General features: G+C 44.1%; 1 protein-coding gene across 3 annotated transcripts in view; it reads right to left on the reverse strand.

Annotated features, from left to right (window-relative positions):
• Positions 1–13,635, reverse strand: part of fnip1 (folliculin interacting protein 1) — a 41,900-nt gene continuing 28,265 nt past the window's right edge. For 2 of the 3 annotated variants that reach the window (XM_085797184.1, XM_085797183.1), the window contains 8 exons: positions 10,762–10,908; positions 8,927–9,096; positions 7,316–7,932; positions 5,769–6,934; positions 4,824–4,989; positions 3,770–3,970; positions 3,559–3,674; positions 1–2,587 (listed from right to left, as the gene is read on the reverse strand). In XM_085797184.1, coding sequence (XP_085653310.1) covers positions 2,509–2,587; positions 3,559–3,674; positions 3,770–3,970; positions 4,824–4,989; positions 5,769–6,934; positions 7,316–7,932; positions 8,927–9,096; positions 10,762–10,908 — 2,662 coding nt within the window. In that variant the 3' untranslated portion in view covers positions 1–2,508. Of the gene's footprint in view, positions 2,588–3,558; positions 3,675–3,769; positions 3,971–4,823; positions 4,990–5,768; positions 6,935–7,282; positions 7,933–8,926; positions 9,097–10,761; positions 10,909–13,635 lie in introns of all 3 variants that reach the window. The other variant, XM_085797185.1, reaches the window with a different exon arrangement.

Genomic DNA, 13,635 nt, shown 5'->3' on the forward strand with positions numbered 1-13,635 from the left:
TTCTCAACATCGGCATCTTTATTGCACAACATTCCCATAAAATTGGGAAAAATAATTCGAGGAGACAGTTCAGTAAAAGACATTCTGTACAAATGCAATGGAAATAAACTTGAGTATGTACAGTTTTTTTTCTTTTTTTTACGTGAACCGTTAACACATACCGAGAGCAACTAAATAATTTATCCAATGTACAAAGAGGGAGAAGAAGGAAAGAAAAAAAAAGCAGATATAAATTCATACCTTTTTTTTGTTTGTTTTAAAACATAATGGCTGGGGTCGTACAAAAAATGCAGGCTGATATAGCTGAGCACATCCAATACAACAACAACAACAACAACAACAACAACAACAACAACAACAAGCATGTATCAATTGAAAACCAGCAACAGGAGCTCTCCAGAAGCCTGTGGTGCATTCATGCCACTTCTCCATTAAGACTTGGGTTTTATATTCAGGGTGCGATTTGACAAAGAAACAAAGAAACAAACTAACAAACACTGTCCAGTTCTCAGGGCTCCACCGCTGTTAACTGACTCTGGTGATACAATAAGTCATTTTTGCAGAAGGAAAGAGAAAAAAAAAGATCCAGAAAACTCACAAACCTGAGCCAAAAGACTTGAGGATTTGTCACCTTACTGGTCGTTATCATCTGCTCGGAGTGAAGCTAAACTTTTGCAGCAAAGAGGAACAGGGACGTGCATGTGTCTGAAACGTCCTCTCAGTTACTGGATGAGTTCTGAGTGACTCAAACAAAAAGAAAAAGTAAAAGAAAAAAGAAAACATAGATTCATTCCCAATGCTGTCAATCAACATATGACGAAAAGAAATCATAATACTGTGAATAATGAAAATAAAAAGAGGATAATGCCCCTTGGCCCCGCTGCAGGTTGCACTTCACTTTATGCCGAAGCTCAAGCTCTTTTATGTGTTTTTATTTTATCTTCTACACTCAGCAAATCGCACCCTGTGTATACGATACGTACGTACGGCGTTACAGCCAAATCCATCTACCTGTCGATGTTGTGGAAAATGAAAGGAAAACAAAAAAGATAAAGTGTGCTACCATTGTTTTCTATTTTGCATTTGTGTGTGTGTATAACCGTCGTAGAAACATGTCTGAAAATACAGTAGTGTTAACTGATACATACATATCCACTATAAGGCCTACTGTGTTCCTCCTCCTCTCGCTCTCTCTCTCTCTGCAGCAAACATCGAAGCCGTAAACATGGTATAAAGGTGGCAAAGCTATAAAAGTGTGAAAATATCTCAGCATTTAGTTTTAAAATATACGTAGATGGTGCATGTTTTGTTTTTCTTTTAGCTTTTCCCACAGTAGAAAGGAACCCCTTCCCTTCTTGGATCACAATCCGATGCAAAAAAATATGTTTTTCCTCAATTTCTTTGTTGTAACGACCATCCTAGAGAATTAAACAGCCTTCCCTTTTTCTATTCTCTTTTTTTGTTTCTTCAAAGAACACAGCATAGAGTCTGCACACAGTTTACGCTGACATTCCTCTGATTAAAATAGCTTAAAAAGTTTACCTCAGGGTTTTCTATGGGGCAGCTGCACATGTGTGTCTCACCCACCACTGCCCATATGAAGATCTGAGGTAGAGCTGTACCTATGATAAGAATGTCAAAGCCACTTTTAGCCATTTCAAAACCAGTTTGTAGAACTAAAAAAAAAAAAGAAAAATCATGGTGTGCATCGATTTCCACCTCTGCCACAGAAACTTTAAAGTCGCAGGTGTGCATTTGCAATTTGACAAAGAAAAAAGAAATTGAAATTTTGTCAGATTTGTTGAGATACCTAAAAAAAGGGAAATTTTGGCTTGTAAACACAAAACATGAAGATAAAACAACAACAAAACATTGTTGGCATGAGTTTGATAACTGTTCTCAATGATATTTACCTCAAAGCAAAAAAAAAAAGTTTTAAAAATGTCCATCCGTTTCCTTTCAACATGTAGTCCTTCACTTTGCACGACTGTGTTTTAAGATTGTACAGAAAAGAAAAGAAAAAAAATGTTAATGTACTGTAGATATCTTTAAAAATTTCATTCTCGACTGGGAAAATGAAAAAAAGTCTTTGGCTTTTGTGTCCGAACAAATGAAAAATACAAGAGTCTTGTTTTGTTTGTATTTTAAAAAAGAAACATTCAAACAACAGGAGAAGGTCGTTTCAGGGATGCTTCAGTCACCCACAGAGCCTCCCTCCACCTGCAGGTCTGTGGTCTCTGGCCCCCCCTTGTGGTGCTGCAGCAGCATTACACCACATTCAGCAGCAGCGTTAGTGTGAGGGGGGGCCGGGGCCGGGGCGGCGGCGGTGCTGGCTGTGGTCCGTGAAGACGTGCAGCTCTCAGACTCAGGGTGAAAAACCCCTGTGAGCGTCGGCTGTGGAGCGTGGACGGCCGGTTCAGGTGGCGCCACCCGGGTCTGACTGACTGACCGACTGACTGGTCTCTCGTCTGTTGTTGGAGCTGTCGGGACCTCGGTGTCTCTACAGTCTCATAGCAGGATCTGAGCCACGTACGGGGAGTGAGTGCTGGCCACCGCAGCCAACAGGGGGAGGTCGCTGGACTCGATTCTGCAAAGACGCAAGAACAAGAGCAAAGATCAGGACAGGAAGGATTTAAAATGATCATGAACAACAAACTATCAGTACGTTTACATGCACAGCTTGGTCGAGTTATGCTCATAGCTCGATTTTGAGCATCTTGTCCTTGTCCCAGTTTACATCTCCTCAACTTAGGAGGTGATATGTGTCGTTTCAGCAGGTTACCGTAATACCGACCCCTGTCTAGTTGACTTTTCTGTCACGTAGAAAATAACTGGAAATAAATAACTTACAGTTCTCAACTACAGTTCCCGGGTCAGGTCAAACCTCAGGCTTCCTTTTTTTTTTGGTTGCACTGTGTGAAATGCACCGAATCAGCCTGGGTGCTATTTTTTTTTACTTTTGGTGGGGTTTGTGCTGGCTTCTGCACCACACTTTGTGCCGTCTCTACTGTTGTGGAGCATGCGCACAGACATTCTCCAGTTTCAGAAGAAAAACAGTTTCCAATCACATTATCTGGGTGTTTTAGTTGGATTTGGAGAAGTCCGGTCTTAGTCGGACTAACATGTTTACATGCACTTCAGCTGTCCAGTTATAGTCGGATTAACGCAATAATTCGTTTTTTTCAACTGCCATGTAAACGTACTGAGTTATTCTGACACTTCTCTTGACTCAATGGTCATTGGGGTCATTGTGACCTTTGTTTACCAATGCTAAAGGTTAAAGTGTGACATTACTGTTGCAGAACAGATGCAGCTACAGATCTGACTGGGACTGAATCCTTTTATAACATGTCTACAGTTTCAACTGCACACTTTTAGCAGTGTTTTTTTATTACAAACACAGCTCCAGAAAACTCTTCCACTTGTTTTGGAGAAGAGAGGATGTGCAGAGCGCATTAATTCTTCTCTTTCTGTCCACACTAAATCAATCTATGGATGACTAGGGATGGCTCGATCTATCCAGCTGCTGTGAGTTGAGAACAAAGCGTGACTTCTTACCCTAAGACCATGCCCAGCTCCTTCACATGGACTCTGGTCTGGCCCTTCAAATACTCAGCAAGCATCTTACTCTTGAAGTAGATTTCCTGCAGCCGGTCCTCAAGGTGCATTATACACTACAGAGGAGGAGAGAGAGGAGCAGGGTTGGTAACACAGTCAAATCATCATATCACTGACACTAAGGAGGAGGAGGAGGAAGTGGGGGACGTACAAAGTTTGGGGTGAGGTTGAGTTTGTAGAGTTGGTGAGTGGACTGCAGTAAACTGGAGACCAGACTGGACACCAGCACCTCCTTCCCCAGCTTGTTGACGTCGGTGGCTCGTCTCTGACTGCTGGCCACCTGCACCGTCCACTTGTCTGTGTCTGCTATAATGCAGACGGCCTCGGCTATGGGCTCATCCAAGACTGGATGCTGCAGAGGACGACAACGAGTCCATCAGAACAACGAAACACACAAAAGAAATTGGAAAACACAGATTCATGTGTGTGATTATGTGTCTTAACCTCATCCTACTGTGATTTATCTCCAATAAAATGTCAAATAAAGACGTTTCTACAGTGAAAGTGCATCCACACCAAGTATTTCCGATGTATAAAAAATGTACTGAATACATAAAAATAAAAGAAATAATTCAGTTGTGGAGTTTTTTACTTAATATACAGGTGCATCTCAATAAATAACAATATTGTGGAAAAGTACATTTCCAATAGTTCAAGTCAAATAGCCCCAACCAAGTATTGAGTGCATATGGGTGGACACACTTTTCAGAAGACCAACATTTCAATATTAAAAATGCTTTTCTTAATTGGTCTTTTGTAATAGTCAATTTTTTTTTGAGATACTGAATGTTAGGTCTTCATTAAATGTTAAGTCATAATCATTACAATTAACAGAAATTAAATACATAAAAGACATGGAATGTTTCATTCTGTGTGTAATGGATCTATAAAATGTATTAGTTTCACTTTTTGAATTGAATTACTGACATGAATAAACTTTTCCATTATATTGTAATGCACCTGTAAAGAGTGTAAATAAAATAATTACTTGTATTTGGATATATTTTCCCATATTATGGCCTGAATTTTAGCAAAGAGTGCAGACAGGATCACAGATGACTGGATCTGAGATCTGTCACTGGGATATGAAGTCATCAGCCCTTTGGTTCAGAAACTAAAACCACACGAGTTCTCAGTGTGTTCAAGCCTCTATATCATATTGGAAAAGTGCATCTCCTTGTTGAAGAACGGCTCTGAATCTTCACCTGAACAGCATGGGTTAATTCAGCCATGAGGCTCTGCCGTAGTTTCTCGTCACTGGGCATCCCATGCAGTACAAAGTCCGGCACGTAGGTGGGGCAGTAGCCTCCAAACAGAGACCGGCCAAAGTTGGCTATACTTGGCTTCGAGAAGTTCTCCACCAGCTTTGACCTGGAAATCAAATAAGTGACGTCAGGTTTTTATTCTTATGAAGATAAAATGTTACTGTCACTTATTCCCTGCAATTACAACCACATTGTTATAGTTACTGGTTAAAGGAATAGTTCAACATTTTGGCAAGTTCACCTATTGCCATAATCCCTGTAGTCATAGCAGTAGGTTCATTTTAATTATAGGTGCATGTTGTTTTGAGATCAGCGGGGCAGAGACACGAGCTGCTCAGCTAACGCAACAGAGGTGAACGATACTTTTGCCTTTCCCTCATCAAACTCATCAGACAAATACACAATCCAACAACTCCAAAACGCTCTGGTGGACAAGTTGTGACCTCCACGCTATGAAATAATCATGTAACATTACGACACACAAAGCAAATACTGTGAACTACTTGTGCTTTTGACATCCCTCCGCCCAGCAGCCGTGTCTGGAATGTAGTTCTGGCTACGCATTTGTCTCTAAAACAACTCTGTCTCATAATGTTACAATTATTTCATAGAAATGTGAATGTGCAGGTCACAACTTGTCCACCAGAGCGTTTTGGAGTTGTTGGATTGTGTATTTGATGAAATTGATGAGGGACAGGGGACCTGTACTGTTCACCTCCATTGTGTTCACTGAGCAGCTCATGTCTCTGCCCTGCGGATCTCAAAATAACATGCACCGATAATTAAAGGTAACGAACCTACTGCTATGACTATACGGATTATGGTCATAGGCCAATTTGCCAAAATGTTGAACTATCCCTTTAAAACAAGGCGCTGGACCCTCACCCAGGGAAGGGAACCAGCACCTCCTCCTGCCAGTCCTCCGTCTCCTCGCTCTCACTGTCGCCCAGCGCGCTGTCCGAGCTCTCGTTGCGCGGTATCTCCCAGTCGTTGACCGGAGCCACTTTGCGTTTTTGGTCCTCTTTGTTGTTGCCGCCTCCGTCCTGAGGGGGGGCCGGGACCGGCAACACGAGACCCTTGTTCTGCTCGACAGAACAGCCCCGACAGCAGCAGCAGACGTCGGAGGAGGAGTCTGTAGACCCACACCTGCACCTCCTCTGGACGTCCAAGAACGTGTCTCCCTTCCTGCTGGACCCCACCTCTCCTCTACCCGAACCTAAACACACACCCAAACCCTGACTCCTCGTCCCGCCCGGGAAGCCGTGACCCTCGGCGTCCCCGGGCCGGGGGGCTCCCGACGGGTCCAGCAGGTCTTTGTGGATACTGTCTGTGGTGCTGGCCGCCTGCCGCTTGGCCACGTCGTCTATTGTCCTCGTCTCCACCGGGTTCTCCGGGCTGAAATACTCATCGAAGTCCTCTATGTTGGGGCTCCACTGGGGCATCTTACTGGACACCCGCTGCAGGGCCGGAGCCGCCTTGGTCTGTTTGGTTTGGTCCTCTGACGCGCTGGTGCTGCTGGTCTTTGAATCTGCTCTCTCTCTCTGCAGCTGCTGTGGCGGCTGAAAGTGTTGTTGATGTTGATGATGATGATGATGGTGGTGGTGATGATGATGATGATGATGCTGTTGCTGCTGATGCAAGAGCACCTGTGGGTGCAGTTTGTCCTTGAGGTGTTTCTTGTGTTTTTTAATATCCTCGTCCACCTTCCTCCTGCGGCTCTCAGTGTCCGAGTCCGGAGACATGGAGTCTCCGATGAGGAAGGTGACTTTAGTCGCTGGCTCGTCCTCCTCCGTTAGAGTCAGAGCCATGGGCCCCGTCATGGTGTTTCCTGTTATCACCGGTACCGGCACCGTGGCGGCCACGTTCTTATCCGGAGGCTTCTTCTCCAGAGGGATCCCCAAAGGCCGAGGAGACAACACCTTAGTGGCCTGGTTCCCCGTCCCTGCGTCCGTCCCGACCTCCGTACCAGAGTTTTTACGCTCTGTGGTGGGAGGCGGGGACGGACTTGACGCCACGGTCGTCGTGGGAAGTGATGGGACGTGAAGGTCAATCTACGGAACAATTCAGAAACAGAAACAAAAATATGTAAAACACTTAATAGATTCAATTCTTTTAAAATAAATATAAAACTGAATTGTGAGTGTGCTCATAAACTGTCTACTGTATGTAGAATATACACATGTTTTATTCTGTCTAAATTTCTAAAATGAAACTGATAATTTGAGAAGGGTAGGTAACCTACACCTTTTCAGTCAAGGTACATTTATTTTGTTTTGTTTTGCATTTATACTTGAAAAGAAAAAAAAGAAATTAATTATTTATGTTTAAACATATGTGTGTATAATGTTGTTGATGTGTGACCGAAATAAACTCACTAAACTCACTAAACTAAACTGAACTAAACCCTTGGTGTCTGTATCGGGCACACACACCTGCTCCCTGGGCGAGGCCGAGCCGACGCGCAGCACCGTCTCCAGCCGAGCGTCCGTGCTGAGCGGGCTGCTCGACTCCCTGTGCAGCTCCGAGGGCTCGGCCGCTCCGGCAGTCCTGACAACGGGGATGGTGGCCTGACCTCCCGTCTGAAGAACGCTGCTTCTGGACCCTTGGCTCTCGCTGCTGTCCTCCTCCTCTTCTTCTTCTTCGTCCTCGTCCTCCTCTTTGGGTGTGATCCCGGCGCCGTGCTCAACCTCGGCGTCCGTGTACGTGCTGCTCTGGAGGCTGTTGTCTGAGCGGTAGCTGCCGTCCTCTGCCTCCGTCTGACGGCCGTGGGCCCCCTGGGACAGGTAGTCTCCGCTGGGCTTATGGACGGTGACCAAGACGTAGTCCGACTCCTCCACCTCTCCTTTCCTCAGGGAGGTGGTGATGAGGGAACCGGGCATGACGATGGCCTCGTCCTCGGCGCTGTCCAGCATGTGGGTCTCCAGCAGCTCGGAGCAGCGGATGAAGTAGGTGAGGACGTAGAGGAGCCGCTGGACCAGCTCCTGTCTGCGGCCGACCACCACTGTCCTCGACAGCCGCACCGGTGAACCAATGGCCCCATACAGGTCGCCTGTAGTGACGGAGAGAGAAACGACTCATCAGCTTTGTCACTTTAAAGACATTTACTCCAACTTTTATCCACTTTAACAGGTTTATTTACTGATCATGTAGTATAATCATCAATCTTTGTTGTACTTTAGTTGTTTTATTTGGACTGATTAGGCCACATTTAGACAGCCATTAGGTAAAAAAAAAAAAAGTCCTTTTAGAACAATATCATAATACATTTGCACATTTTTCCACTCTCAATGAATTTCCTTTTGGGGATTAATAAAGTAATTCTTATGAGATACTTTTCTCTTGCGAGTAATCATTGTTGCAGCTCTGAACTTCCAACACTAGGTGTCACCACTGACTCACTTGTTGAATGTTTCCCATGTCACTTGAGGTGAACATGTGAATTACTCAACATGCTCTTAAAGCATCTGTGCACTTGGGAAATATCATTACATTATATAATCACTGCACATCAGCAACTATTCACACATCAGTTCAAAGTTTTTATCGAGATTTCTACCAATTTCCACAAATGCAACATGTTCCTCTGCAAAAAAACAACAACACGACGATCCCGCTTTTCATTAACCAGGGACACAAGAGAACGTTCAATATCGTAAATGAGAATAAAATTATATCCAATTTCCACAGCGTTGTTGCATCTTATTTGGAAAACAGCACATTTATTACACACAAGCTAAATCTGTACTGTATGTTCATGTAATATATTTTTAAAGGGAGCAACATCACATCTACTGTATGTGGAGTCTGACTGATACAGACTGACGACTTCACAGACGCATGTGGAGAAAGAAGTCGAGTCCTAACTCGTCGTCATGCTGTAATGATTAACAAAGGCAGGTCAGGATGTGTTCCAGCTTCAGCTGAGATCAAGACCAAACACAGGTGTTATGTTTCACTCCCCTTGCAGCCAGGTGCTTGGAGAGAACACACCCCCCCCACCCTGTGTGTGTGTGTGTGTGTGTATGTTTTCATGTGACTCTCACCTAGCTGAGCCCACAGTGGGTTGTAGGGATGTGTCTTTGCCAGCATGTCGACGCTCTGGGAGGAGTGTTTCTCGAGGAAGATCTTGATTGGAGGCTGCCCGTTGGGCATGACGGTGGGGACCCAGGCCAGATGATTGGTCAGGACGGCCGTCAGTAAGGCGGGGAGGAATCTGGAAACGTCACACACACACACACACAGCTTGGTCAGCAGAGATGCCAAAAATTAACTGGTTGAAATCTATTAGAAATAATTTCCCAGTTTCTCTCCGACCTTATTTAGTCAGGTCACATGTTGTTGTACACAGAAAACTTTGATCAGACCTTTCCTTGATGACCTGGACGCCAAATACACTAATCCATTGTTCGCTACACACACACACGAATGATACACACGTACACACATGCTGTATTGGCATGACTCACTTCCCTCTCCCGACCACAAGTGTCTACTTCCTTTCCTGTCTCATGACTCAACACTGTCACAGCAGTCAAGTTCAATCACGTGCTAGAAAACACAGTTGCGGCCGCGGCAACACATCAAAAGCAGCAGTCATGGAAACGCTGATGGGATGCCTCAGGAAAAAAAAATGGATCACGGACAAAACCCCAGTGGTTGCCAGGGAGATAGATGCGAAGCTTAACTGGAGAAGTAGCTGTAATGATGGTGGTGGTGGTCGTGATGACCGACGGCGGTGGAAACAGTGACTCCACTTCAGCTCAGAAGTGGTTCTGATAGAGAAACACCACTGGTTGCCAAGGCGACGCAGTTTCTATTAATGGTTGACGTGCAGCGAGAGTACATGGATTTTAGAGAACAAGAGGTTGTTTTTGTTTTTTCTCCAGATAGTAGACAGAGCTGTGGTTTCTCAAGATGAATTTCCACCAATCTTCCATCCTTTTTTGTTTTTTTGTTTTTTGAATTATTTGTTGCTCATGGCAGAATAAACACAGCTCACCATCAGGTCATTATTTATCAAGCGAAATGAACCAAACTTCTCAAATACTCTCATTTCCAGCTTTGCCGTTTCACACTTGGATTTTGCAGGAATTAACACAGAGGAAACTGAACAAACCAATGATGAAAAAATTCAACTGCAAATGTAATAGATTTTGTGACGCCTGCCTTCAGCTTCTCTGTCTGAGCCTGTATCAGTCACATACTAAACAGCTCATCAGTTATTAAAAAAATAAATGCATGCATGCATATAATGGATGCTCCCAACAGGAGGAGCAAACGTTCAGGTTTTATCTCTGCTTGTCTCAATGAGTAATCAGGATCAGAAAACATACAAAAAACATGTGGACGATTACTGCTCGACGCCACGCAACAATCCACTTCACTGTTCTGAGTGCTACTTAAACTGGGAGCCATGTTCAATAAAGGCCTTGCTACCAATTCATATATGTACAGCAGCAGTTTGACATGGCTTTGTAACGGCAACAATACGCATTTAGAGACTGGCAGGGAGCTCCTCATTCACAGCTCCCTCTGAGGCCGACTGTGTGAGTGTAAGAAAGGCAGAGACAGTCCAGAGAGAGTGTGTGTGTGGGAGAGAAAAATGAATAGTGTGTGTGTGAATCTGCATGTGTTTCTCTGTTCTTAAGCCTGTTCAGGAAGTACAAGCCAAGAAAAGAGCTGGAAAGACTATTTATGTGTTTCATTTCTTAAATTGCATGTTGTTCCCCTCTTTGCATCTGTGAGCTTGCATGAGTCCTGCATATTTGATATAATATATGAAAATGCATTTTCATATAGTTCCCATAAATACCAGGGTACGAGGCAACCTTTCAGGCTGTTGCATCACTTTTTAGAAATTCTTGAAATTTCACTCAACTGGTTCTTGGAGGCCTGCTCCATCAGCAGGGAGAGCTCCCTCATGAATTGACCGCAGAGCTGGTTCTTCTCCGACGCCCCAGACATCATGGTCAACCAGACGGGCTCGGCCACCCGGGGCATCGTGTAGAGGTCACAGATGGTCATCCTGGAGATGAGGTACGGCAGAAGGGGTGGGAGGGATGAAAGAAGGAGAGGGTATGGAAAGAAAGAGAGAGAGAGAGAGAGAGAGAGAGAGAGAGAGCGAATGAAAGGGAAGGAGAGGGGAAAAAGGGAGAAAACAGACAGAGACAGAACAGGAGCGTTATTGTCTTTCGGGGTAAACAAAAGAGATCTCAGTTCACAGAGCTTTGCTGTCTGCACTGAGGCCATGGGAGACCCTGGGTGTGTGTGTGTGTGTCACTGACAGTCCGACGAACTTGTGCACACACTCACACACACACACAACCTTGTCTCTTGTACTGTGTGTGTGTGTGTGTGTATAACTATCTGTATGTGCCTCGGCTTGGGCATTTGTCCATTGAGAAGGACTGGAGTTTCCATGGAACGTGGGGCCTGTTGGTGAGCATGTCTCGGCCGGGGGCCAAGCTTTGACACAGGGGCAGAGGGGAATCTCTGCAGCCTGAGGAATGTGGAGAATCAGGCGTTTTTTCGAGTCCGAGGCTGAAATATGGACTGCAGCTGCTGGATTCTGGGTTTTAAATGTGGAGAAATGTGTTGTTTTTGTATCCACTCGCTCTCGTTCCTTTGACTTGAATCGATATCACAACTGCGATCTTTCTGCAAAGGGGATGTGATGCAACAGCCAACAGCCAGAGCCAGACCGACTTTTAAAAGTAATGTAAGCAACCACAATCGTCTCAGGTGATCTGTCACAAGACTTCAGGTGCAGTGCAGGTGCTACTGATAAGAAACAAAAAACTCTGCTGTTTCCCAGGACTAAGAGGTCCTGCTGCCTGGAACCTGCAGTGAGATCACAAGCTGTAAACAAGTTTAATCCTGCAGTAAACTTACAGTGTCTTTGACCTATAAAGAACCCAGTGACGGGGGGGTTGATGCAGACATGCTGCATGCTGAGTGAAAACAGAGGTGTCACACAGTCAAAAGTGTCCACGGCTGAAGCACCAACATTCCTGTGATCAGGTCTTTTTTTACTTTGATGCATTTTTCTAAACAGGAACACCATGATGTGCATGTGTCTCTGGGTTCACAAGAAGATTTCAACTCCGTAGAAAAAAGAAGAACTGGTGAATTCAGCTCGATTGCACTACAGTTGTTGCAAGCACTTCTTATTTGACCAGGGCTGTTTAGTGTTGTAACCCCAAACATGTGCTCTCTCCAGATTATCAGTTAGGAGTCTGTTGAAAAGACTGATGCTGAAGGCGCTTTATCGATATTCAGTTTGGTTAAACGTTTACATTTTTAATGACAACCCTACGCCGAACTTTCTCTCAGTCGAAGAAGTTGTGAATCATTCAACGAGAACAAGTGCAAAAGTTCCTGAGAAAATTCCAAGAAACAAAACTTTTTTTACACTGAATGATCATTTCGGCAGTGATGAATCTTTTATAATCTCTGTGGCCATAAACTGGAGTGAAGCCGAGTGGACTCGATGTCAATTGTAACTCAACACATGCAAAACATGTCTCCGAGTGTCTTTACATATTTCTGTCAGCAGGGCAGCAGGGACGATCCGTCATTCGGAAAGCGGCATCAAATGACCTAATAGTGCTTTATTCATTCCTGTGTTATAAACAGGTCGACTGATCCGGGGGGGCCTCGTTAAGTCCCACTTGACCCGGCCGCTGCGGTGTAGATTCGTCGGCCTAAAGCCCACCGGTGGGCAGAGAGGTCTGAGGCCGAGCCAAGCGCTGGATGAGCGGGAGGATCTGGTCTCAGTCTTTCTGCAGCAGCTGTTCAGGTGAACTTTAAAAGAGCGCGCCTGTGATGTGAAATTAAAATGACGCGACAGATTTAACTTACGTCAGTGTGTGGAGAGGGGGGGAACCCGAATTTGAACATTCCCAACCTCAACTCTGCCATGTGTTGTGTTTTCATATGCTAATTTAAACGGTGTACAGAGGGCATATGGAGACTTACAGCTGCACAGTTATTTATGGTCATGGTCAAAGAGCATTGAAGTTTCTGAATGAAAAATGAAGCTTTCACTATGACTTCAGTCTTTTTCGCTTTCAGTTCAATCGATTTTGCGCCACTTTAGACACAGAGTTAAATTTTAAAATAAGTTTAAAATGAAAAAAGGTATTCTGAATATAAAACATTATGATAAAGGGTTAGTATTAGTAAAAAGATAATAATGTATAATGACAAGTTAAAACCAAAATACGATAAAAAAGGATAAATGCATTAATTACGATTAGTAATGTGTTGAGTGTATATAATGAGTGAGTTTTATACATTATGGATATCAACACGCATGTGTACGTATCTAGCCTATGTATACAAGGTATATATACAGTATAATAAGATATATAAACTTGATAAATTGTAAGACTCTTGCTTAGATAATCTTATTTATTGTTCTCAGTTTAGTTAAATCAATGCTCTATTATGCAACTTTCTTTTAAATAGGGTAGGCAAAGTGAGCTGCAGCTTCTGCCTACGCCTTTTCAACCCTAGTTGACATAGTAATCCAGATATGTACTGTATATATGTTCTGTTGAATGGACTGAAGTAAAAAAAAAAAAATTCTAATTCTCCCACAAATGCTGCAGGTTGCAGCTATTTGGTGCGTGCATCTAAAAAACAACAATGTGCATTCTGTCATGAATGTGCGGTAAAGTGGGAATTAGACATCCCCCCTGATGTGTTAAGTGTTTCTCCTTCGCCGCCCCCCCCGGCTGCTGTGCTCTTG

The sequence above is a fragment of the Trachurus japonicus genome, chromosome 14 (assembly GCF_045865225.1).
Source record: "Trachurus japonicus isolate A0001 chromosome 14, Traja_1.0".
Taxonomy (NCBI): domain Eukaryota; kingdom Metazoa; phylum Chordata; class Actinopteri; order Carangiformes; family Carangidae; genus Trachurus; species Trachurus japonicus.